Source organism: Anopheles funestus, chromosome 2RL, assembly GCF_943734845.2.
Source record: "Anopheles funestus chromosome 2RL, idAnoFuneDA-416_04, whole genome shotgun sequence".
Taxonomy (NCBI): domain Eukaryota; kingdom Metazoa; phylum Arthropoda; class Insecta; order Diptera; family Culicidae; genus Anopheles; species Anopheles funestus.
In genome coordinates, this window is record NC_064598.1 from 62,640,559 (window position 1) to 62,665,490 (window position 24,932).

Consider the following 24,932-nt stretch of genomic DNA (forward strand, 5'->3'; position numbering starts at 1 on the left):
GGAACGCTGCTGGTATATTAAATAAATTAATTACAATTTTAGAATTGTTATTTATTAGAAAAAAAACATACCGTACGTTAAACCGAATTCAACCCGTCCAAATTAGATATAGAGTTAAATATAGAGCGATATCCAATAGCCAAAGTTAGTAAATAATAATTGTAAAATGTCAACACTGAATCCACTTTTGGCAGTTTTTCTAACCCTACCCAAAGCTTCTCTAAAACATCCAACAACTGAATTTTCCATTCAGAATACAGGGAATTAAATTCAAAAATGCTGCTTGGGTGCTCTCTGTCGACCACTTTTGACATAGTGTCAGGGTGACGTTCTGTCATGACAGCACAGCAAAATATCGAACAGAAAAAAAAACAGTAGAAAAAATCTTTGCAAACGATTTGGAAGAATGATGTGTACACATACGATTCACCATCAGCGCAACGCGCAGTGAAAAATACACTAGTTCTGTGCTAGATGCCGTGTTGGGAACGAAATTTTCGTGTGTGAGGCTGCAGCAGGGCCTATTTTAATTTGTGCTGTTTACAGATCGTACACGTCCGCCCACCCGACGGTCATGCTGTGAAGAATCGAAGTTTCTGCATGCAACGTATGCACAAGTGATCGGTGCATTCTGAGTCGGTCATTGCAAAAGATTTGCCGATAAAGCGCATCTTTCGTGCGTATGTGTGGTGAATTGTCGCTAGAGCAATTTGTATACGGAAAAGTGTTTCGGATGGTTATAGGCAGCTATAAGCCCGTAGTCAACATGCAAAAAGATTATTAGTTGTGCTTCTACGTGGCCTGTTGAGGAATTGATGAATGAAACACTTCTCAGCGGTTTCGGGTGCATGTGTGTGCATGATTGATGTGTGAAAAGGTGGTAAAGATGCTGCCATGTGATGAAGGTTAAGCCACACTGTACCAAGGTTGGATAATAATAATCGTCGCAATAATAATCCCCCCAAAGTGTTGGCCCCCCATCGAGTGTTGGAGAGCAATAAAGCGAGAGAGAGCGAGTAATAGCGGATAGTAAGGCAAAAGTGTAGTGTTGGAAAATCCTCCTTACGTAAGGTGGTAAGTCAATAGTGCAAGGAAAAGTGCAATATTGAGCGGCAGCTGATATCTTCAACCGCAGCTATACCCGGAGCTATTTACCCGTTTACGACGACGTTTCGCTGCGGGCAAGGGAGCGATAGTGGAGACGATTGGTTCGTGAACACGGCGCGTAATTCACACGCATCAGAATGTCGTTCGTCAGCGGTACCACCGACACCGAGGCGGCACAAAAGTTTCTCGAGGTGCTGCAGAACGATTTTCGCAATCTTTCGCTCGAGACGAAGAAGAAGTTTCCACAGATCAAAGAGGTAAGTGTTTTTAGGTTGTGTGAATGTATACGAAGATGTGGTTTCCAGTGTGCATATTACACATTACTTCATCCTCTTGGTAACGCTGGTCCCAACAAATAAACCACGACAATAAAAGAAGACGTGCCACAAAAAGCAATATCCTTTCCAAAGGCAACATCACATAGGTGGATGGGTGGTGGAATGTCTCTCACACACACACACACACACTCCATTTATCAGCTTCTTCCAGGCGTCGCCTAGCGATTGCGACCGAAATCGACCGTTATTTCTGCCTATCCATTATTAATCATCGTAACACGACACTTGAGCAAACTGATAAAATGATAGCGCGCGTTCCGCCGGCTCAGTTGTGTGGGTTTACATATTTTTGGTTTTCTTTGCGTTCAATTTTAACAGAATCAGCAAGAGCTTGTTTAAGAATGGGCTAAACTTAACGACATACGGCTTACTATTTTTTATTTTTATCGCGAGCCTAGTACAAACGCATTATACGCTTAAAAATTGCATGCTACTACTAAATTTGATGTTCGACCTTATCCTAACATCATGGTCCATTCGACATCTTGGTGCAAGTGGAAAAAGATCATATTTGGGTTTATGCTAAAGAAAATTTATATCTTATTAAAAAATTTATATTATCCATAAAGGAAATATTCACTTAACACACAAACAAGAGGACTTTGAAAAGCCAAAATCCAAGTCCAAATCGCAATCTAAAATTTGAAATGATGCTTTTGATGAAAATTTCAAATAATGAAAAATGGCATAAGTAAAAAAAACTTTATTTGGCTGACAAATTTGTCAGTGTTAAGTATATAAAACAAAAAAAAATCAAGTTTAAAACAAAAGCACTTAAAGGAGAGGATCCACTGGTGATCGAGAAAAACGGGGTCCCGATTAGAAAAACTTTATCTTGACTTTGATTATAAACGCGATTGTACATAGAAAATTTGCGTTTTTGCGTCAGCAGAAAAATTGTTATCTTCGAAAAAAAGCCTTTGTGCAACAAAAATTTGAGAAAATTATTCGATTTGTTTGAAGACGCACACGGTATATCTCCCTTTAAATCATTTGTGTAAATTAACTTTCACCTCGAATTGCGATTTCTCCCCATCTCTCCTTCACTCTATTTCTCTTTATGGCCATTACATTGAAGATACTGCTGACGATGATGATGATGATGTCGTCAACAGTTCATTTAACGGAACAGCTATGATGGCGATCGCAATGGATGTTAGGTTGTGTTACTTAAACCGCTTATTTTTCCCCAACCCTTGCTGTGGCGATTTTTCACGAATTATTTCACTACAGATCAAGGGGTTGTGTTTTTTGAAGTTTGGAGGCATACCATGCCCGAACGATGGTGGACCAATTGCGACAAAATGGAACTTTAATCGAATTATTTAACACAACACACTGCAGAACAAGAATGCCAGCGTGTGCGATAACAGTGTGCAGGGTTCGGTAGGATTACAAATGAAGTGACCGCGGAGTTTATCCGTTTTCCGTTACAGTTCATCCAGGGTAAACGGCATGTGCGGCTAATTAAAATGATTATTTCAGTTAAAATATTTAACATTGCGCCCATTTGGTGGGTGGATTGGGTGAAGGTATTTTCCCTCGAAAAAAGGTCCCTTATTGTCTGCGTGTGTGTTTCCCGCTGGTCAGCAAAATTTCTCTTTCTATTCCGGATGTTTTTGCTGGTACGGCCACAACGGAACCAAAGAAGAGAGGAGACGCACAACAAGGGGTATCAAAATAATAGGAACATTGTTGAGCATTATAAATTAGATTTATCCCAAAAAACGACCTTCCTTTTCCAGCTCATCCTGTCGTTCTGGGCTCTGTTCCCTTACCCTAACAGCGAGCAGCATACTGTCGACCGAAAGCATCCTTTTTAAACAGTTTAGCAAATTAGTCCACCTTCCAAAGAGCGTTGTTCTATTTGCTGCAGATAATAGGAAATGTGCAGTCGTTTCCTTCAGTAAACTGATTACTGTTCCAGAACGATTCAACCGGTACTTACCAAACGGTAGTGTAGCGAACGGATTAAATCCTAGTCGGCCTGCGGTTCAAAGTCGTTCAGACCGTGTCCACTACTGCAAACAAGGTAATCTAATTCAATATTTATCCGTCACACAGCAGCTCTCGGAATGCTTTCCAACGGACATAGTGGCGTGGGTAGGCCAAATTTTCAGAGGCTTCACAAATTGGTTGTTGAAAAATCCTCCCAACAGTAAAAGGATTTCTGGAGGAACCCAAATGTTGATGGACCAAAAACTTTAAATTGGTTAGAATACTTTCCACCTCGAAAACGTTGGTGCACGTCTTAAGACCACTCCAAATTCGGTTCAAAAGTCGACCTCGTTGAATGCTATGTTAGCGTTTAATTCCCGCAGTTCCACCCAGTATAGAGTTCTCTTCAACGACACACACACACAAGATCAGCAATTAATTGATCGGAATGGCCCAGAAGTAGAAAGTGAAGTGCTCTTTATGTAAACTTTAAAAGAAGAAGAACATTTCGGACTAATTATATGAACTGCACGAAACGACGGCCCCCAAGCAGAATGAATGGTCACAGTTTGCAACCAACCGGCCGGCATTTGCTACAATTTGATTGCAATTAATTATTCAAACATTGTTGAAATTGTTCCCTGCGCTCGAAAATTGTTCGCTTCGTCTAGAAAAGTTTTCCTTTTTGCCTTGTTATCAATGAAATTTACTCTGTTGGTTTCATGTGATGTGGTGCTGTTTGAAAGGCAGGAACACGGTTTGACTATTGCTTGCAAAAAGAAAATTGAAAACAACAAAACAAAAAAAAACATACCAACAATCCTCTCAAAGTGGTGTTACTGTATAGGGCCATTGAAAGTTTAAACTCCCATCGCAAAGATGCACAAGAAAGCTTGCCCATTAGCTTTGGATGCACATTAGATGGAGTAAAGTTGGTTTGTACAGGTTTTCTTTTTTTTACTGTAAGAAACTACCGTGCCAACAATCTGCCATTCAGAACAGTACAGTGAGATGGAAAATAAATGAGGCACCTACAGCATTTTACGTATTTTTGTATATTAAGGATATATAAAAAAATCAATTTACAAAAATTTATGGTCAATGTACCTAAGCGGCAAGAAAGATCTTTTGCAGAGTTGATGTAATTATTTATTTATTTTGTATTTCATATTCATTAAAATGGCTAAAGTCTGAAACACGACCCCCCCCACTCACGGTCACTCATCTGCGTGTCAATTTTTCGTACAGGGTGGTTCGGAGACTATGCAATGTGGCCTGAATTTGATTTTTTTTACAATTACTATTAAATTGTAAGGAGGTTTTCGCATAGTGAAAAGTGATTTATTCATCGAGGAACCAAGTTCCATACGCTGTTTGTGAAACCGTAAAATTTTCTCATTTTTGGCCCGAATTTGCCCCATAGCTCCGCCGGTATCCAAAATATCGCCACACTTTCTTCTGGCCATGGCTAGATGGCACTTGTGGCTAGATTTCGTCCATGCACCACTAATCGCTACCATGTCTGTGGCCGGAGCTATTCGCGAAAGCTCCAACGGATCGCCAATCTTTGACCTGTGGTCGATAGATGGCACCAATTGCTAAATTTTCTTCTTCGACGGCCATGCCCTCAGGTGTCTGTGTCTCGAAACATAATTAAAAACACGCAACCGATTTCGAACCAACCTGCACGAAAAAAAGTCACTCAAATGAGTGCCCGTGAGTGGGGGGGGTCGTGTTTCAGACTTTAGCCCTATTCATAAAGCAAACATCAATAGTGTTCTTCTTCGTTTAGGTTTTCTTTATTTTCCTACGTTGTGTCTTATAATGGTTTCCTTTGCCGTGTTACAATTAGTGTCAAAGACTCTCCGGCTTGAGCTCAAAACTGATACTGAAAACTCATAAGCTGATGGCCCCGAGAACCCGGATAAACCGTTCCGCGCGGATTATCGAGTTGGATCCACTTCGAGCGATCCTTCAAACTCGATCCAATTTGAAATACCCTTTACTAACAAAATAAAATAAACATTGGATTTGAATCCAAACAAATAGAACACACTTAAAGCTCTTATTAGTTCGAATGTTTTTTTTTTCTTAAGAACTAGGGTAATGCACAGTGAGTAAGAGTGAGTGAGTGAATTAAATCCTGCAAAGTAGTTTATGGTTTTAACTCAGCATAAAACGAGTTTTTATGATTTTTTTACTCACTTCATTACGTTTTTACTAATTCACTCTCTGTGCTGACTAATGATTGACTCTTTTGTTATTTTACTCATTCACTCTCTGTGTCCACTAATGAATAACAATTTAAATCCAAAAAGAGTAACAAAACACGTACTAACTTTTATTGAGTGAGTATAAACGCTAAAGAGCAAATTAATTAATTGGCACAGAGAGTGAGTGAGTGAAAAATAACAAGTAGTAATTAAAGCATTGGGTTAGAGTAATATTTTTTATGACTCTCAAAAGAGTGAGTAAAAGATTCAAATCTTTAAAACCATTCGTTCACTCTGTTTCAACTCACTGAAAAGAGTGAGAATTCTCTTCTCATTTAAGAACGGCCAGGCGGTATCAAGACTTATTTTATCATGTAGTACTTGTTGCGGTTCGGATGCGATTTGTTACTGTTGCTATCGTGTGAACCGGCGCCGTTTATCTCATACACCACCGGGCCGCCACAAATTCGATTGTTAAAACGATAGAAAATTAAAAAAAAAGTTTATAAGTATGATCGGTTTATGAATTTAGTTTGATAATGCCGCTCTGGTTTAAGTTTTACTTTTTAAAAATATCATATTTTTTTGACGATTTTTAGAATTGATATTTTAAAAAAATTTAGCACAACAAGGAGTTTTATTAGTTTGTGAAAACTATGTTGTCGCTCCATTCCAGTTGATTACAATCAATGGACAGAATATTTCGCAGACAAAGATAATTTCCTGTCCGTCACTGTATATACGAAAAGCACAGTTAAAGGAGAAACTTCACGTGTAATAATTTATTTTGTAGGGCATTATACAAAAACCGAACCTTCGCATTGATGCTGCATGCTGAACCGGAAATAAGTATCCTTTAATTCTTGAAAGGTTTAACGAAACACAACACCATCCTACCCCAAAAAAAACTTCCTCATCCGTATATTGAGACGGTGACAGAACCTCCACTGCCAGGGTGACAGAAAAATGCTTATAAACCGCAGTATAAATAGATTTTATTCGTCTCGCCAGCATCGAACATCGATAGAAAGCCACAAACGTCAAGCAAACGAATGGAGCTCTTGGCTTTTATTTAATCAGATCTGATGCTCCACTGCTAGTAGTATTATTTCCTTTGCGGTAAATCTCGCTTCTCCAGCTGCTTTCCTTCACTATTCTGTAGCCTTTTATCCAAGGGACAGCAAAAGTCGAAAATCCTTCCCACGTTCCTTTTGACGATAGACCTGCTTTTTATTTTGAGAAGAAACAAAGCACCGTCTCTAGGAAGAAAGATGCCCGGAGATGCTTTAACGTCCTGCTTATGAGTGTGCTGGTGTGCTTGGAGTTTGTGCCTTGGGGATGAATTGGAGGTGACCATTCATTCGGCGAACAAGACATGATTTTATACATAACATATAGACGCTCACAAATCCCTCCCGGTCGGTGAGAAGGAACTGATGCCACAGATCATTTCATGTGTCTACAGCTGCTCAGGATTTGTCACGAAATGTTTGCCGCTGGACTCCGCCAACATTACGTTTGCTCCGGTGTGGCACTGTTCGGCGAGAAATATGGCAAACACTTTCTCGGTCAGCCTAGCTACAATCTTCCGTCGGTTTTATCTCGTCCTGTTTGTCAGTCCTTTTTTGGTTAGAAGTGTTGATTTTGAGGTTTTATTCCTTTTCCCCTTTTTTGGTTGGGGGGTTTGTCAGTTTGTCCGCAAAGGATTTTGCGGCTGAGCTGATTTACATGGTTTAGCTTTTTATGATTAGCTTGGCAGAAAACCATTTACTAGGGAAGGTTATGCATGATATATTAAATGCGTGTGTTAGCTGCCCGAGCCGTGTCTATTAATCTGTTAATTAAAACGTGTTTTTTCCCCTTCAACATAATGCTCTCGTTAGTCATTGTTTAATCATGCAAATGTTAATTAAAATTTGCGTATGAAGAACGCAGTATTCCTGTAAAAGGAATGACCCATTAGCACGCTCTTATCCATTCAATATGTTATTAATTGTAAAAATTGTGCAATAATTTGTTGTTACCTGGCCATTTGGCCAATTGCAAAAATATGTTCTACGCTATTAAACAATGATACGTTGTGTTTGACAGCTTTAAAATGAATTCAAACTCAAGCATTGATTCCATCTGCTATCTATGTTATGAAGTGCACAACATATTGTAGAAGATAATAGCTTAATGTTACATCATGTTTGTATGTTTTATGTACAAAAAATAGCGCGATATATTTTCAGTGGTGTTGCCTTATCTAGAGATCCAGTGGTATGGTGTAAAGAAACGCTTATCGTTTCTTATTTGTATTCTTTAATTAGGTTGGAAATAAAATATTTATTTATTATTACAGATAATGAAATTAAATTAAGTGAGATTTACGCATACATTATGCCAACATTATCATCAAATCATTTTCTTCATCATTTTTTTATAAAGTTCTGCAACGCAAGGAAAAAAGAAAAATAAGCAAAGGAAACATGTATTAAAATTCATAAGTATGCAATCTAATAAAGAAAATTTCTCATAATTATATAATTTTAGAAACGACGACCTGCAATTTTCCGTTTTGTTAAATACATCTATTTTAGAGTTATACATATAATACTTGCTCCATTGAAAAAACGAGAAAAATTAGACTGAATTTACAGTTTGAAAACTAAAATAAAAAATCATAATTTGTTGCTTAATTTCTCCAACATACGCAATTGATATTTTGATTTCGTAAATGAAGATAATTCTTAAAATCCTATGCTCAATATTAATTTAATTATGCTTTAATATTGTGTTTACTTTTGCCGTAATGTTAATATGTAAAGCCAATATTTAATTATTTCGTTCTGGCTATCACTTTTTCTGCCGTATGCCACCACTGAGACCAATACCGATTGAATTACTTCAGAGTGGCCCGCTGGTGCTGGGATCATGTTGATTTGTTAATTGTCCCCAATTGCCAAAAAACCGCGTATATGTGGTGAACGTTACAACTTTCGATAATTCCCACCTATCGTCAATCGACAATTGTAGCAACCGACCGACGGCTTTATCATATGTCTGATACATTCCTCTACCATGGCATGGCATGATTTCAAATGTTTCGACCCCCTCACTACGATCATGATGGGATTTCACATTCGTTATAATATCAGCTTATGTGCCTTTTTGCGAAATTTTCACTACCATAGTAGAACCATCTATCCATGCGTTTTCCAATGAAACGGACGATTGACTCCACATAGCACTACAGTTGAGATGTAATGCTTCAAACAGCATCCATCCGTCTCTTTACAGCCTCTTTACTGTTGTGGCTTTGTGTTGGCTTGTTTAGTAATAGCATGCGGTCCCGCAGAGGTGTGAGCGTTTAATTAGATAGCACCCATGCTCGAGCTAATTCCTAGTACTCTACCCACCAGGGAGCAAGCGAGAAAACAATGCACCACAACGAAAGGATGTCGTAATAAGCTGTTTTAGCAAACCGCACAAAATTTGTGTTTGTTACCGGTAGCGGAGCTGTTATCCTTTGAGGATGAACTTTGGCCAAAAAGGGTGGCATAGAACGTGCCTAGCTGATATATCGTGGATCATGATAGCCTTTTGTATCATGAAACGATTATGATATCAGGCCATAGCATAGCTCTATGGCATCGAGACATTTTTCCACGAAAAGAAACATTCTGTCGAGAAATTTTATGTGTAGGTATTTTGTTTTTTGGGAATGACTTTCAAAAATAATTGACTATTATTACTGCTGAATGATGAAAATTTTACGAAATTAAAAAAGTTTTTCACATAACTCAAAATCAAGGAGAACAGTGAAAATTGTTTGTGTTGTTAAATTAATATAATAAATCATATATTTTGGAAGATTCATTTCCATCATCAATAATCTAGTCATGCATTTTGTATGTATTTTTTTCAAAATTAAATATGAAAACTTTGTAAAATATTTACTAACCTTCTGTATAATCTACCAAGAACAGATGTAACGTTTGTTTATGAAAAGTTAATGTGAAATGTTATCATTAAACTCTTCTAACGTTGTGCATTCGATAAGTTTTCCATTAATGGCCATTCTTTACTGTGCCAAGCATTACATTAAAGAATGGTAAACCATGGTTTTTCATGAACCTTCCAGCGGGCTCGATTTCTCATGGGGTTCTTTTTAATTACGACAAGTTCCTGCACCAAGCTGGTAGCTTAGTATGTTACAACTTTCGTTCCGGGTGGAAATTTGTGCTTTTAACGACGTAGATTACAGAAGGTAATGCAACGGGATGTTGAAATCGTACGGACATTGTTCAATCCTATACTGCCACAGAACCTTGATGCCTCTTTGCCATCAAGCTGAAAGCAATAAATTAGGGTGCACGCCAAACGCGGCCCTACGGTTGTTGCAGCACCGGACGCGTGTAAGCACTGTAGCGCCAGACATACATAGCCCTGATACACCACAACACATTGTTTATCACCGATTCACAGGTGCACGATAATGGTTGAGGGAAAAATCATAATCATCACGCATATCGTTTCCGTCCGTGCTGGGCCCGGGGTGGAGCAGGTGGTGTGGATACTGACAATAAAAGGTCCTTATGTTCCGGGACAATCGATTACATTCGTCGTAGCTCTACATAGCGTTACCGTGTACATAGTAAAATACGACCGGAAGAGTTCTTGCCTCGGTGTATGTATTGTGTGTGTTTGTATGATCTTACAGCGAGAAATAAAACTTGCGATGCTTTGTTTTGATAATTTCGACCGGAAAACGTGTGGCATTTGTATTCGTCTTTTGAGTTGTGCACTAGAATCGGGACGAATAAAAACGAAAGGTGACTGGCGCTGGTAAAAGGGGTTGAAGCAATTAAGTGCTACCATCTGCACCAACCATTTCTGGGTGAAACGATCCGGAAAAGGAGTCTAATGAGTTGTGCTTAAGATTACTGATATGAAATTGGCGACAGCATGATGGTTCCTTCGCTTCGAGTCACGTCAACCCAACCGAGATGCTGAAACGTGATCATGCATTAAGCGGAAGGTGAATTAATCATATAGAGCTGAGTGCTGGCGGGTTGGCGGATTTCTTTCGCTCCAAATAATCCGTCCACTGCTAAGGATTAATGTGAATCTCCTTCGGGAGACGATTCCTTGGTGTAAGAAAATCGTTAAAAAAACTTTGTCGTAAAGCACAAAGTTTATGTAGGCCTTCATCTACGCTTACGCAGAAGCGGGCATGAAATACCCATTCTTTGTGATTCTTTGTTAATAATTTGTTCTTACTAGGGAAATCTTACGGAAGGGAAAACGAAATCCTTCAGAAACTGTGCTAGAACATGCTAGTCTGCTAAATGCAAATGCTCATGGAACCGCCCACAGATATGACTGCAGTGAAATGCATCTGCCTGTAGGGAATAAATAAATGATTTATTAGTCAATTGTATTCAGCAGTTTGCAGTAAATGTCTCAACGACACTTTCCGCATCATTTGAAACGAACCAACTATGAATGGGAGGTGGGAAGTACATACATTTGAATGAAAGAAGGACTCCCCAGCCTTCCTCAACAAGGAATCGGAAAAGATCTGTTTTATTTTCGAATATATCCTACACCTGGCAAAGGTATACTATGCGGTTCTTTTGTCATCTCGTTTGGTTCTATCTAGATGCATCGTCAGTGAGTAATAGCCTTTCCTATCCGGACTGGTCTTGTAGCAAAATGTCATTAGAATCGATTGCAAAGTTTCAAATTTGTCATTCGATTTGCATAATGTTTCCTGCATGTCACAGTTGTACAATTCTTTCTACTTTGGGCGTTAGAAATTGCCATAAAAATATCATTTGTCATTTACACCAATCGGAAATCGGATACCAACATCTTTCAGTAGTCCGTTAGGCGAGTGTTTGTTCAAACCGAAATGCTTTTCAAAATAATTGATCATAGGTAGTTTTTTTCAATAGTTCAATACACTTTTTCTTCTATTCTTTATAACTAACTAAAACATGATTTGTATCTATACCTTAAACATTTTGTTTAATTTTCAATGAAAAAATATCCCTACAGTTATATTACATACTCTATAGTATAGCCATGTTCATTATTAAATATAATTAAATAGAGAAAAAATAGTATAGCTATTGCCAAAAACTGATCAAAACCTAGTATGAATCGTGGAATAGACAAGGGAAAAGGACTGGCAGGACCGTTAAAGGTTCTAGAGTCAATTAAAAAGATTACTTACCTCCATACTTACTTGCTTACTTACTTACTGACATACTTATGAGGTGCTACAACCGCTTCGCGGTTCTGCTGTAGGAGTCCTCTACACCGCTCACAGTCGTCAATCCGTTATCCCGTCCTTTCTGGTGGACGCATAAACGTCATCGCTCCTTCTGAGTTAGGGCATAGCACGCCTCCTCTGTCCATGCGGACTACGTGAAAGGAATTTACGGGCTGGATCGTCCGGTGTCATTCGCATGACATAACCAACCCACCGAAGTCTGAAGAGTTTAATTATCTGTACGATAGTGTTTTCATAGAGCTCGTGTAGGTCGTGTCCATTGTTCTTCCATACATACTGGGCCAAAAATCCTTCTGAGTATCGTCCTCATGAACGCGGCTAAGAGGGTTTGGTCTGAGTTTTGGACTGAGTCCATGATTCACAGGCGTATATGATTGCTGGAACTTCTACATATGTGCTTTAAATAGAGTAGTTTTCTCTACCTTTAGAAAGACGGGTTGGCAGCCAGTATCTTAACGTGTCAATGTTGTTGTCGGCGATGACCTTTGACTCAAGATAGGTGAAGTTTCGAAGGGCTTCAAAAGTGCGATCATATATGTTTGCGTCACCCCTGAGTAACTCAAGATTCGTTTGCAGTGTCGCTGATGGCCACCATCAATTTAGTTTGTACCTCGTTTATCTGGAAACCGATGTTTTCTACCGCCTGCTCGATGCTTTGGCAAGCTTCTGCTACATCCATAAACCAAAATTGTTTATGTTATCAGCTTATTCCAGGACCTGTATTGACTTATAGAAGATGGTCCCTGAAGTTTCGCCCTTCTGAGTTCCGGGTGGATCTCTATAGCGTTAGATTGAAGAGTAGACAAGCGAAGGGTCCTGAGATTTTTTCATTCTTCTTGTGACGTTGGTCATTCATCATTCTTACAAGTCTGGTAAGCTTGCCCGGTATTTGATAACAGTTCATTACGGCGTATAATTTTATCCTAGCTATGCTATCATTTGCGGCCTAGAAATCAACGAAGAGAAGGAAGAATCTCCGCAATCTTTTCCAAGATCTGTCGCATGGTGAAGATTTGCTCATAGGTTGATGTTCCGTTTCGCAATCGACTGTGATACTTTCCAACTATACCTTCTACGAATGCGACAATGCGATCTTGTAGTATAAGGGAGAATATCTTGTAGGCGATTTTGAACACCGTAATATCATTCTAGTTTGTTTCCATTCTTGTAGATGATGCCAATATACCAATTACAAGGCATCGATTCGCTATTCCGTACCTTATCAAAAATTTTAGGAATCAAAAGAGTATTGGTTTATAAATTAAATTTTTATTTATTTATTTATATTTAATTATCATGGTATTTAGCCGTATTGTCAGCCCGTGTTGATATCCGTGTTGCCTTATCCCGGCCATACTCGGTTGCTTCATAAATTAGATATTCAACAGAACAATAACGATTGTACATGACATGAATGACAACAAATTATATTACATTTTATGCTGAAGAATGAAAAGAAGGTGTTGTAAAATACATAAAAATGTAATAAGGCAGAACAACTGTTCGCCTTCCATTTAGCTTCTCTACAAATCATTAACATAGCTGAACTACATATAGCACTATTGTTATACTACTTCATGTTAGTATTAAAACCATTGTTTTCTACAATCATTTGACACATTGCTCCATTAACGGTTGAGCAATTGAAAGCGTTTTAACTCTCTACCTTTGTCATGTATGAAACACTGAAAAACAACAATACAGAGAGAGTTGTTATAACTGTATCTTCACAAATCTCAAATCAGTGCATCAGGCTGTGGAACAGGGTAGAAACATTTTTCCACCCTCAAAACAGAGCATTGCGGCATGTCGCAAAAAAAATCTGTAAATGCAACGAACCGGCGCGCAGAGACATCAACAGTGAAACACAGTTCCAGCCTCACCGTTTGTCATCGGATTGAATACTTTTGTTTTTCTGTGAACGGTACTGCTTCCATTGCCGGTTCTATGCTGCTAAATCTTCTATAGAGTGACGAACAAACAGCCACGATGATGCCACACACTATGGTCTCGATTTTTGTGTGGAGCTTATACGCTCCACAGCTCCTCGCTACTACGTAACCTTTTTTTATTACGCTGTACTGCGGCAGATCTTCATCCGTTCATCGTGCGGTTTTACGCTGACAGGAAATTCATGTTGTATGCTAATTAAGCGGCCTGGTTGTTCTAGTGTTAATCTTGGCTATTGTTGCAACCACCGCCGACACCGACGGTGTGCGATTTTTATCACTTGTTTTCCATTGTTTCTTGACGCCTTTTTCCCCCCATTTCTCTAGCTGTATCGTCTATGTGACAAAATTTTGTTTTAATAGACACTGTTTTTAATTCTTGTCTGTTTTTTCATTCTTTTCTTCTTTCCATTACTTTCCATTGTGTCACGCCACGCTTTGCACCCCAGTCATGCGAGGAAGCGATTCTGAAATTAAAATCGGCAGGTGCTAATCCGCAAACACCTGTCTACTATGTGGTCAACCAGATCCTTTATCCGCTGGTGCAGGGATGCGAGTCAAAGGATTTGAAAATAATCAAATTTTGCCTCGGGATGATGCAGCGGCTCATCACACAACAGGTGGTGGATCAGAAGGGTGCGCGCTACATCACCGACACCCTCTGGATGCTGATGGAGAACGGTACGGAGGAGGTGAAGGTACTGCAAAGTGTCACCCTTCTGCTCACCACAAACACGGTCGTGCACGGAGAGACGCTGGCAAAAACGCTGGTCCTTTGCTTTCGGCTACACTTCACCAAGGACTCGACAACGATCAATACGGCCGGTGCAACCGTGCGGCAGCTAGTCTCGCTTGTGTTCGAACGAGTGGTCGCCGAAGAAGCGGAAGCAGATGCCAACCAGGACGAACGACGTGAGGTGAACCTGGAGGAGTTGAAGCTAGCCACGGGGGTGGCACCGAAAGGTTTACTGCCGTGCGCGGCCGATGCATTTTTACTGTTCCAGGATCTGGTGCAGTTGGTCAACGCTGACCAACCATACTGGCTGTTGGGCATGACGGAGATGACCCGCACATTCGGGCTGGAATTGCTCGAGTCCGTCCTTACGCAGTATACGTCGGTGTTTTACAGAAATCCAGAATTTAGCTTTCTGCTGAAGGAGCGCGTCTGTGCGCTGGTGATAAAGCTCTTTTCCCCCAACATCAAGTACCGCACCATCGCTCCACAGGCCGGTGTAGGCGGAGCAGGAGTACAACCAGGCGGTGGTGCGCCGCACGACAAACCGTACTTCCCCATCAGTATGCGGCTGCTGCGTGTGGTCTCGATACTGATCCAAAAGTATCACAGTCTGCTGGTAACGGAATGTGAAATCTTCCTATCGCTTATCGTGAAGTTCCTGGATCCGGACAAACCGGCTTGGCAGCGATCGCTCGCACTGGAAGTGCTACACAAGATGACCATCCAGCCGGAACTGCTCATTTCATTTTGTCGGTGTTACGATCTCAAGGATCATGCGACGAACATCTTCCAGGACATTATTAACTCACTCGGGACTTATGTGCAGAGTTTGTTCATCAACCCGCAACTGCTCAGCGCGTCGCTTGGAACCGGTGGTGTCGGAGGAAGTGGTGGCGGTGGTGGCAATGGAGGTGGTGGAAGTGGCAGCGGGGTCGGAGGAACATCTGGGCAGCAGTCGCAGCTAATGGGCGGTATGCCGGTAGGACCGGGAATTTCTCCACAGCCTGGTTTCATTTTTCGTGGCGTGTTCCTCCCGCTAGTGGTAACATTTCCGAGCGGGCAGTCGAAGTCTACCTTTCTGGAGATGCTGGATAAGATGGAACCACCACCCATCCCGGATGGGTATGGGATATCGGTGGCGTACGCCTGCCTGCTCGACATTGTACGTTCGATTTCGCTTTCGATACAGGGTCCGTCCCAGCTGGGAGAGGAAACCCCGGCACCGTATATGCAGCGCGTGAACGAAGCGGACAAGGCACTGCACATTCAGCTGATACACTCAAGCTGGCTGGGATTACTGACGGCGCTGGGTCCACTGATTGATGCCGCGACGGATGAATCCTCCACAGAGAGCGTGCTGAAGGCAATCCAAAACTATGCGGCATTGTGTGGTCTGCTGGAGCTGCACACGCCGCGGGATGCCTTCATTACGGCGCTTTGCCGTGCCTCGCTACCACCGCATTACGCATTGTCGGTGCTGAACGTGAACTATCAGGGTAACGCGTTCAAATCCCACATGCGCCTGGGAAGCCAGGATATGACGGCGGCGGGCATTGGCTATCACGGAGGTACCTACGCGGACATCGATCAGCAGCAGCAGCAACGGCACCCAGTGGTGGCCGTTGGCACGCCGCTCCCAACGTCCTCACTACCCGTCGGTGCCCATCAGGGACCCGTACTGTTGACCGCCAAAAATCTGCAGTGCATGCGCTCGGTACTACATCTGGCCCACTGTCACGGTAGCATTCTAGGCAGCTCGTGGCACATTGTGCTCACAACGTTGCAGCATTTAGCGTGGATCCTCGGTCTGAAGCCTTCTACTGGTGGAAGCTTGCAGGCCGTTCAGAAGCCTCCGACCGACGCGAACTCCATCACCCAAGTCATGACCGACCTGCCGGTTCTATCGACGATGCTGAGTCAGCTATTCGAATCCAGCCAGTATCTGGACGACGTCGCACTGCACCATCTCATCGACGCGCTGTGTAAGTTGTCGCACGAAGCGATGGAACTGGCGTACAACAATCGTGAACCGTCACTTTTCGCAGTGGCAAAACTACTAGAGACGGGTCTCGTCAATCTGTCCCGCATCGAGGTGCTGTGGCGCCCGTTAACGAACCACCTGCTGGAGATCTGTCACCATCCGCACATTCGCATGCGAGAATGGGGCGTGGAAGCGATAACGTATCTGGTTAAGGCCGCCCTGCAGTACAAGTACGAGCGACCCTTGAAGGAGAATTTAAAACTGCAAACGCTGTTGCTAGGACCGCTTTCAGAATTGTCGTCGGTACCGCACGGTGACGTACGCCAGCGCCAGCTAGACTGTGTGTTGCTCGTTCTGAATGGTGCAGGAGAAACATTATCGCACGGTTGGCCGCTAGTGCTGGGTATTATCGGTGCCGTTAGCGACCATCATGGTGAATCCTTGATCCGTATCGCATTCCAGTGCTTGCAGCTAGTTGTAACAGACTTCCTGCCCGTCATGCCCTGGCGTTGTCTACCGTTGTGCGTCAACACAGCGGCAAAGTTTGGTTCGCAAACACAGGAGCTCAACATTTCGCTGACCGCCGTTGGTTTGATGGTAAGAACAAGATGCCCGCATCATTGGTTCATCCGTATTTCCATGTTTTCCCTCCTTTCTCTAGTGGAATATTTCAGATTACTTCAATCAAAATCAGGAGAAACTATCGCAAACCGTTTGCGATGATATGTCGGTGCTACCGGACTTCCCGGGAACGTTAAATATGCCCCACTTCGACCGTTTGTGGATGTGTTTGTACGCTCGGCTCGGTGATCTGTGCGTGGATCCACGTCCAGCCGTAAGGAAATCTGCCGGTCAAACTCTTTTTTCCACCATTTCTGCACATGGTGCTTTATTAAACCCGCCAACCTGGCAGGCCGTCCTGTGGCAGGTGCTGTTTCCACTGCTGGATAAGGTACGGGCACTTTCTAGCTGTGCTAGCAACGAAAAGGTCGACACCAGTGGAAACATTCTTATTCATCATTCGCGTAACACAGCCCAAAAGCAGTGGGCCGAAACTCAGGTTCTCACACTGTCGGGTGTGTCGAGGGTAAGTCGAACGGTTAGGAGAAGTTGTTACGGATTCGTGTGTATTTGTATGCTTTTTGTCATTTTTTTTATGTAGGTATTCAATACGAAGCGTGCGTTGCTACAGATGTTGGGTGATTTTCCGCGAGCTTGGGCGCTCTTGTTAGAATTCATTGAAAACTCAGCGCTCAGTAAAAGCAACGAAGTCTCACTAGCGGCGCTTAAATCATTCCAAGAAATCCTCTACAACCGTCCTTCAGCACCATCTGCGGGTGGAGCAACATCCGCTTCAACGGGTGGTGTCGGAGATGAAGCTAGTGCGGTGCGAACATCACCAGCGGCCGCTGAAGCCGACATTTGGAACGTAGCGTGGCGTGTTTGGTTAAATATTGGTGCCGAAAGTACTAAACCTCCGACGCTTGGTGATCTCTCCGAGAAGGGTACCGGAGCTAGTGGCAATAACGGCAGTGCCAGTGAGGATCTATACATCCCCAGCCAAGCCTTCTTGACCGCCTTGGTACACATCTTTCCGGCACTGTTTCAGCATATACGGGCGCGTTTCAACAGTAAAGATCTAACGCAACTCTGTGCAGTGTTAATGAACGCTGTAGCCGTTCCGGTGCACAGTGATTCGACGCCTTACATTATGTCCACCATTTCGGACTCGCTCTTAACACCATTACACGACGGTGTGCTAGACTGCATGGAGTTGCTTCAGAAGGAAGCCATCCACGGTGGTGGCGGTGGCAGCGGAATAAAAAATATGATATCGGCCATTTTTAAGCAATTGTTAAGTTTCAGTAAATTTGCCTGTGCTCCTCCGAGTTTTGATCGCATTGAAACGCGGTAAGATGATATGTTGCTGCTGTAGGTTAATATCTCCAACGACGGAGTGTCTTACGTGTGTTTTTCTTCCCGTGATAGGCCTCTGAAATCGTCGAGAAGCGGGAGTGGTGGCACGGGCACAAACACTGGAAGCAATAGCACCGGCGGTCTCATTCACCCCGTTTCATCCACAACCAATGCAAACGGCGTCGAATGGGTCAGCATGAACTACATTCCGTTCGGCGAGAAAGCGTTGACTGTTGCCGTAAAGCTTTATCAACAGACGGCCAACGATGTGGCGGTGATTGAAGGGCAGATACTGCACGAAATTATCAAAGCACTACATCTGCCACTGTCGCTAAAATATAAGTGTATGTCCTCGAGCACTTGGAAGTTGGCTATTTCTAGCCTGATCAGTGTGCTGCATACTGGGTTGCCAGTGGCACGAAAACACCCAAAACAGTTTGCCTCCATGTGGAAAGATCTAGCAGATACATTGGATCAGTTTTTGTTTACGAAAAGGTACGCTTTGCTCCAACATTTCGCAGGTTATCAGTTTCAATGTTTTTGTTCTTAATTTAATGCGATCGTTAATTCTATTGCAGCATTTGCATCGTCGAGGATCGCGGACTAGACGAACTTATCTTGGACGAAACAATCGATTGTCAGGTGATCGAGCTGATACGCGATGAAATTCTCCCATACAGCCAAGAGATCCCGCAACAGTTCATCTTGGACGCGGTCGTAATCTTGAACAAGGGTTCTATTCATTCGGCAACGACCGGTAGCACACCGTTTGCTGGCTGCGAAACAGAGCTTAAGTTACGCGAAGAGTTCGCAAAGACGTGCTTCGAAACATTGCTTCAGTTTTCGCTGCTGGACGACCGTGTCGGTACAGCGGCTGCCAATGCGGTTGACGAAAAGGATACTAATCTGGCGAACAATAACTCCACCTTATGCGACAGTCAGGGCAGTAAAATGTCTGAGGGAGGTATTGCGGGACAGCTAGCGATAACGGCACTGCTGCACCGGTTCGAGGAGGTTCTTAGAAAGTTCAACGAAGACGAACGGTTAAGTGGCAAATTTCCTTTACCAAGGTATGGCTAGAAATGTGAACCATTTATAGAACCAATCAATAATCCTCTGTTTTCGTTACTTGAAGGTATCGTTTATCGGAAATTTCGTTCGTGCTAAAAGCCGTCGCTACTCTTGTGATATCCATGAAAAAAGCACCTCCTGCTAAAGGTGTGTCCTTAATTGACTATGTAAATTGTTTCCTATTTACTAACATTTTCATATTATTCCAACTGCAGTTGGTACTACCGCCTGGGAGCAACTGATCAGTCTATATCCCTATCTGGTCGATTGTACAACAACCAGCTCAGCAGAGGTATCTCGTTCCCTTCGTGAGGCGTTGTTGCAATACTGTGATTTGCTGCGACCTCCGTGCACTGCTGGTGCGGATGCAAACGGTCACACTGGATCAGGACACAGCAGCGGCCTAACCACCAATAACAATGAAATCGTGAACACAAACGGTATCAGCCACTGTTAGCTGATGTCCAACACCTCGTCCAGTTTCTTCTTCCTCGTGTGGTATGATTCGGGTTTATTGATGAAGTTACTGGTCTAGGTTTGCAGTTTTTTTTTGCAAAACGGTCAAACGCCGACTGATTATTGGCCAACAGACACACACTCGCGCAATGTGGACAGTGAAAAATATTTACTTTATCATAAATCTGATCGCCATAAACAGCGAAGAAATTGTGCCGACAAATGGTGACGTATTTGTTTTTCGCCAATCGTATGATGAGAATTATAGAGCAAGTAATGTGCGAATAAGGAATGTAATTTGTTGCAAAGAAGCAGAGAGCAATAGAGAAATATCGATGCACTTATGAAACAGATATCTATTTTCGTTAGTATTAGCATTATTCGTTCATGCCACTGTTATTAAAATTGCAATTACATTTCGTTACAATTTAAAGGCACTAACGAGAGGTTTGCAAGTAATGATAAATGCACGGAGCTTTTGGAAAGCAAGTTTAAGCGACCCAGTTTATCATACTTTTATTATTTACCGTAGCTACCGATAAAGCCGGATTGCCGGTCGGAGTATCATGCACAGTTTAGTAAATTCGAAACCATTACATCCGTAATGCCAATGCCGATAGGATTATCCCTTACCCGTTTCATGCAGCAGTTACGCAGTAAAGTATTTGTCCTTACCATCATATCGATACAATACATAATTTACTTCAGTAGCGTAGAAAAAGTTCTTGTAGTGTTCTTGTTCAATTCATTCATCCGTAAGTTCGCATATTGCACATTTTCTTCTACAAAAAAAAAACAATATTCAACAACCATACATTATCAAAAAAGATATCATCAAAACGAAAACCTCCACAAATTAAAACTATGTCAAGCAACAACAGCTTTCTAACGTTCCTCGTTCCACACGTTCCAGTTAGCATTATTAGCATATTAGCAGCACTAGCACGATTTAGCATGCTGCAATGTACGAGTTTAAATGACTAGAAGGAAATACAAACCATCTTAATATGATTGCCCAACATGTTGCATTCGGCTGTCTTATGTTGCGTGAAAATGAAAGAGAATTAGTTCACTAGTTTTCGATTTAAATGCTTACATTCAGAACAAAACCATGGTGCATGGTTAAAAGTAATACTACTGAGCAGAGAGGGGCAAAACGAGAGCTAATTGAAAAACGATCTGCCACAAAAGTTTGGTAGCTGTAGGCCAAATCCTCGACCTGACAAGATTCCTAATCTTTTACCCGCACTTAAGTAGTTGTTAAGGGAGTAAACCGGGCGAGGAAGTGAAATCATCTTAAATGGTTGTGTTGTGAATGAAGTGAATAAAGATTTTAAAAAATCACCCCCCTAATTACAGGTCTCGCTCCAAGTGTCGTAAAATATTCGAATGCAAACCGACAGTCGCCGTTTTCTGAGGAACATACAAAAAAGCAATTCCCCACCCTTCCTTTCTTCCCTTTCTAGATATAAAAAGCTTCTTCGTTATTGCCAGCCAGGAAGTTTAAGAGCGAAATTTTACATTCAGAATACAGGTGCATGGCTGTCAGTAGTTGAACAAATGTGTCGTAAATTCATATTTAAAGCTACGGCCCAGCGCTCTATTCAGTTTTAGCAAAAAGGAACCGAGCTATTCCGAGCTGGCGATTGCTAACTCGAATGGAGGAGTTTTAACGAATTTACATTGAAAAGGTATCTAGAATTCAAATAAAGATTTATTAGCGACAACATGAGATCACTGTTTTCTACATACATTCATTCATCTGATGACGAAGTCTTGAGTTGAGCATAAGATCAATATTAACAGCTTTTAACTGCCACCGAATCGTCATGGTGCAAAATCATGTTTTTTTGTTGTTAAAGTGGTTGTACTCTAAATTATTGTCGTCTCAAAGTCCAACAGAACCTAAAGCATAATATTACAGCACGTATACACGATGACGTTAATGGTAACGACTAATAAAGATGGATTATGGGCGGCTCGGTGGTGTATGCGATAAACGACGCAGGTTCCACGTGGCAGGACTGGGTATCAAAACCCATCCAAACCGTCCCCCAGTAGCAAGGAATGACTATCCGGCTACGTGGTAAAACAAGATTTGATACAGAGCCTGGTCGTTCTTAAGAAGCAAAAACAAAAAATAAAGACGGGTGTATTCTTCTTCGGATGTTTGCAATCAACTTCAACATTAGTTTTAACTACCGCTTCAGCACATTTATAAATGTATCCCTAGGAACATTAATGTTAGCAATGGACCTCATTTTTTTCTTTCCCTCAGACTGTTGCTTGAGTAACTTCATTCGTCTGGTAACATCTCCGCCATACTGTACAACGAAAGCATCTTAAGTTAATTAATCGCATCGGAATAATTGGAAAGCATGCGCATACATACCAGTTTGGCCGTTACATCCTTCCGGTACGCTTTTATAGTCTCACGGGCCAACACCTTTCCACCGACCACCGCCTGGATAGCGATCTGTACCATTTGCCGAGGAATAAGCTCTTTCAGCTTAAGCACCAACTGGCGCGCATGACTCTGGGCCTTGCTGGTATGCGTGATGGTACACAGCTCTTCGACCAGCTGCCCGTTCAGCAACACATCCATCCGTACGATACTAGTCTCGACATAGCCATGATCCTCGTAATCGAAACTTGCGTAACCCGAGCTGACTGATTTCAACTGATCGTGAAAATCTAACACGATCTCGTTCAGCGGCATCAGATAGGTGGTCATGATACGATCATTATCGATATTGATGGATGTTTTCTGAACTGACCGTCGCTCAACACACAGCCCAATAATGGCACCGACACAGTCCGTTGGTGCGATAATTGTACCCAACACATACGGTTCGAAATACTCGTCGACCATCGATCGATCGGGAAGGAGGGCAGGATTGCTGATGTACACAATCTCATTACCGCCGTGTGCCGCTATCGCTTTTGTTCCGCTCAGTTTGATTTTGTACGTAACCGATGGTGCTGTTAGGACGGGTTCGGCATCGTACTCCTGTTGCAAACGCTGGCTGAAAACATCTAAATGCAACAAGCCCAGAAATCCAAGTCGCCATCCCTGTCCCAGCGCGGGGCTTGAATCCGGCGTTACGGTAACGGCCGAATCGTTTAGCACTAACTTCTCGATGGCACTTTTCAGCACGGGATGCTGTGTCTGATCCGGTGGATATACGCCCGCAAATACCATCGGCTGCTGTGGTTTGAAACCCGGCAATGGGACACATGTTTTATTCCTTTTCAGATACAATGTGTCACCGATTTGGGATTCCTTACTGGTTCGCATGTTACATCCGAGCAGACCCACCTGTCCAGCCACTAGTCGATCCACTTTCCGTTCATCCGGTCGAAGCAATGCCAAACTTTTCACCTCGTACGCTTTGCCTGAGTGACACGATACGATTTCCTGTCCGGTGGTGATTTCGCCGTCCCGTATGTAAATTAGATTCAATGCCCCTCGGTACTTATCGAACCAGCTGTCAAAAATCAGGGCACGAAAATTTGCATCACGATTAGCGTTCGGAGCAGGCAAACGATTGACAATGCTAGCAAGTACCTCGTCGCAGCCAGTGCCGAGCTTAGCCGACACTTTCAGTACCTCGTCGGGATCGATGTCAAAGAGCGTCAGCAACTCATTACATACCGCCTCCGGGCGGGAGTTTTTGAGATCGATCTTGTTCAATACTGGCACAATGACGAGCTGCTTCGAGCGGGCCAGATGATAGTTCGCTACTGTTTGTGCCTGCACGCCTTGGTTAGCGTCGACCAGTAATATGACCCCGTTACATGCGGCCAACGATCGGGACACCTCGTTCGAAAAGTCTACATGACCGGGTGTATCGATCAGGTTGAGAAGATACTTATGGCCCGCGTGCCGATAGATAAGCGAAGCCGTCTGTGCCTTGACCGTGATACCGCGTTCTTTTTCAACTTGCAAACTGTCTAGCACTTGCTTATTGCTCGAATGTTTCGCTATAGTGCCAGTCATTTCCAACAAACGATCCGCAAGCGTGCTCTTTCCATGATCTACGTGAGCAATAATGCTGAAGTTGCGTATCCGAGACACCGGTATCTCATCGTACTCGATGTCGTCAGACAATCGGCAGGATGTTGTGTGAAAATAATAATGCTGAACGCCGGCAATCAATCTCCTCCTGCAAGAGAAAACATAGCTAAAAATGAAACCTGAAACTATTGCTAAATTCGGGGTACGGTCCTTACTTACCGAAAATTCACACTACCAAGTGCGTAAAATAAACCAAACTTTATTAATCCCATTATTGAGACGTTCTACACATCATAGTAGCGGGGAAATAGTGCAAAAACACACATTTCTATTATTTACAACGGATGTTACACAACTATCATCCGCATGCCGACAATAACACAAATTCAACCATTGAGAAATGTCAAAATCACATGGCATCCACGCAAGTGCATTGTGGGCGCTGTTTGAATTGTTTTCTGTACTTTTGGCAACTGGTGTGGATTGTTGTTTACAAAACGATCACACATGAATTGTATGGATTTTTTTGTAGTTCCTCATGAACACACTACTCTTTTTAAATGTCTCGGGAATTTATATTAGACACAAGGGCGGAATTTACTACCAGGTACTCTCCCGATGGAATTATTACACCGATCATATGGGATGGCATTCCAGCCTGCGAACCCTTATTATCCCTTGGTAGAAATAAGCGCCGGAAACGTTTCAATATCTCTATCATCGATTGAGCTCGACCACTTCAGAAGCCTCTATGGACAAAGTTATAATGTTCCGAAAGCCCGTACGCACGTGATGATTTCTTGCTACCGTTCGTGGTTGCAGCAGACTACAAGGAATAACGAATTAAATACGTGAACACATACCAAAAGCTTGTAAACAGGATTACAAACACGGAAAAGAGCAAAAACCAAAAATACTGCGTTTG

At 42.4% G+C, this 24,932-nt stretch overlaps 2 protein-coding genes across 2 annotated transcripts; one reads left to right on the plus strand and one right to left on the minus strand.

Moving 5' to 3' along the window:
• Positions 1–26: 26 nt before the first annotated feature.
• LOC125766104 (protein MON2 homolog) lies at positions 27–21,721 on the plus strand. Its single transcript, XM_049431743.1, has 8 exons — positions 27–1,364; positions 14,278–17,142; positions 17,207–17,632; positions 17,708–18,456; positions 18,535–18,957; positions 19,041–19,532; positions 19,598–19,680; positions 19,749–21,721. Exons 1-8 carry the CDS (start codon positions 1,245–1,247, stop codon positions 19,988–19,990), a joined length of 5,400 nt encoding a protein of 1,799 aa, XP_049287700.1. The 5' UTR covers positions 27–1,244; the 3' UTR covers positions 19,991–21,721.
• LOC125766121 (translation factor GUF1 homolog, mitochondrial) lies at positions 20,776–24,924 on the minus strand. The gene is made up of 3 exons (XM_049431792.1): positions 24,227–24,924; positions 22,382–24,155; positions 20,776–22,313 (listed from the first exon to the last, which is right to left on the minus strand). Exons 1-3 carry the CDS (start codon positions 24,277–24,279, stop codon positions 22,188–22,190), a joined length of 1,953 nt encoding a protein of 650 aa, XP_049287749.1. The 5' UTR covers positions 24,280–24,924; the 3' UTR covers positions 20,776–22,187.
• Between the last annotated feature and the right edge of the window lie 8 nt (positions 24,925–24,932).

What these genes read in the sequence shown, in the direction of transcription:
- LOC125766104 (XM_049431743.1), top strand. Translation starts at nt 1,245, where the DNA reads ATGTCGTTCGTCAGCGGTACCACCGACACCGAGGCGGCACAAAAGTTT. An exon ending in CAGTTTTTGTTTACGAAAAG is followed by an intron (nt 18,958 to 19,040) that starts GTACGCTTTGCT and finishes ATTCTATTGCAG; the next exon opens with CATTTGCATCGTCGAGGATC. An exon ending in GGCAAATTTCCTTTACCAAG is followed by an intron (nt 19,533 to 19,597) that starts GTATGGCTAGAA and finishes CGTTACTTGAAG; the next exon opens with GTATCGTTTATCGGAAATTT.
- LOC125766121 (XM_049431792.1), bottom strand. Translation starts at nt 24,279, where the DNA reads ATGGGATTAATAAAGTTTGGTTTATTTTACGCACTTGGTAGTGTGAAT. An exon ending in CTTGGTAGTGTGAATTTTCG is followed by an intron (nt 24,156 to 24,226) that starts GTAAGTAAGGAC and finishes TTTCTCTTGCAG; the next exon opens with GAGGAGATTGATTGCCGGCG. An exon ending in AGGATGTAACGGCCAAACTG is followed by an intron (nt 22,314 to 22,381) that starts GTATGTATGCGC and finishes TTCGTTGTACAG; the next exon opens with TATGGCGGAGATGTTACCAG.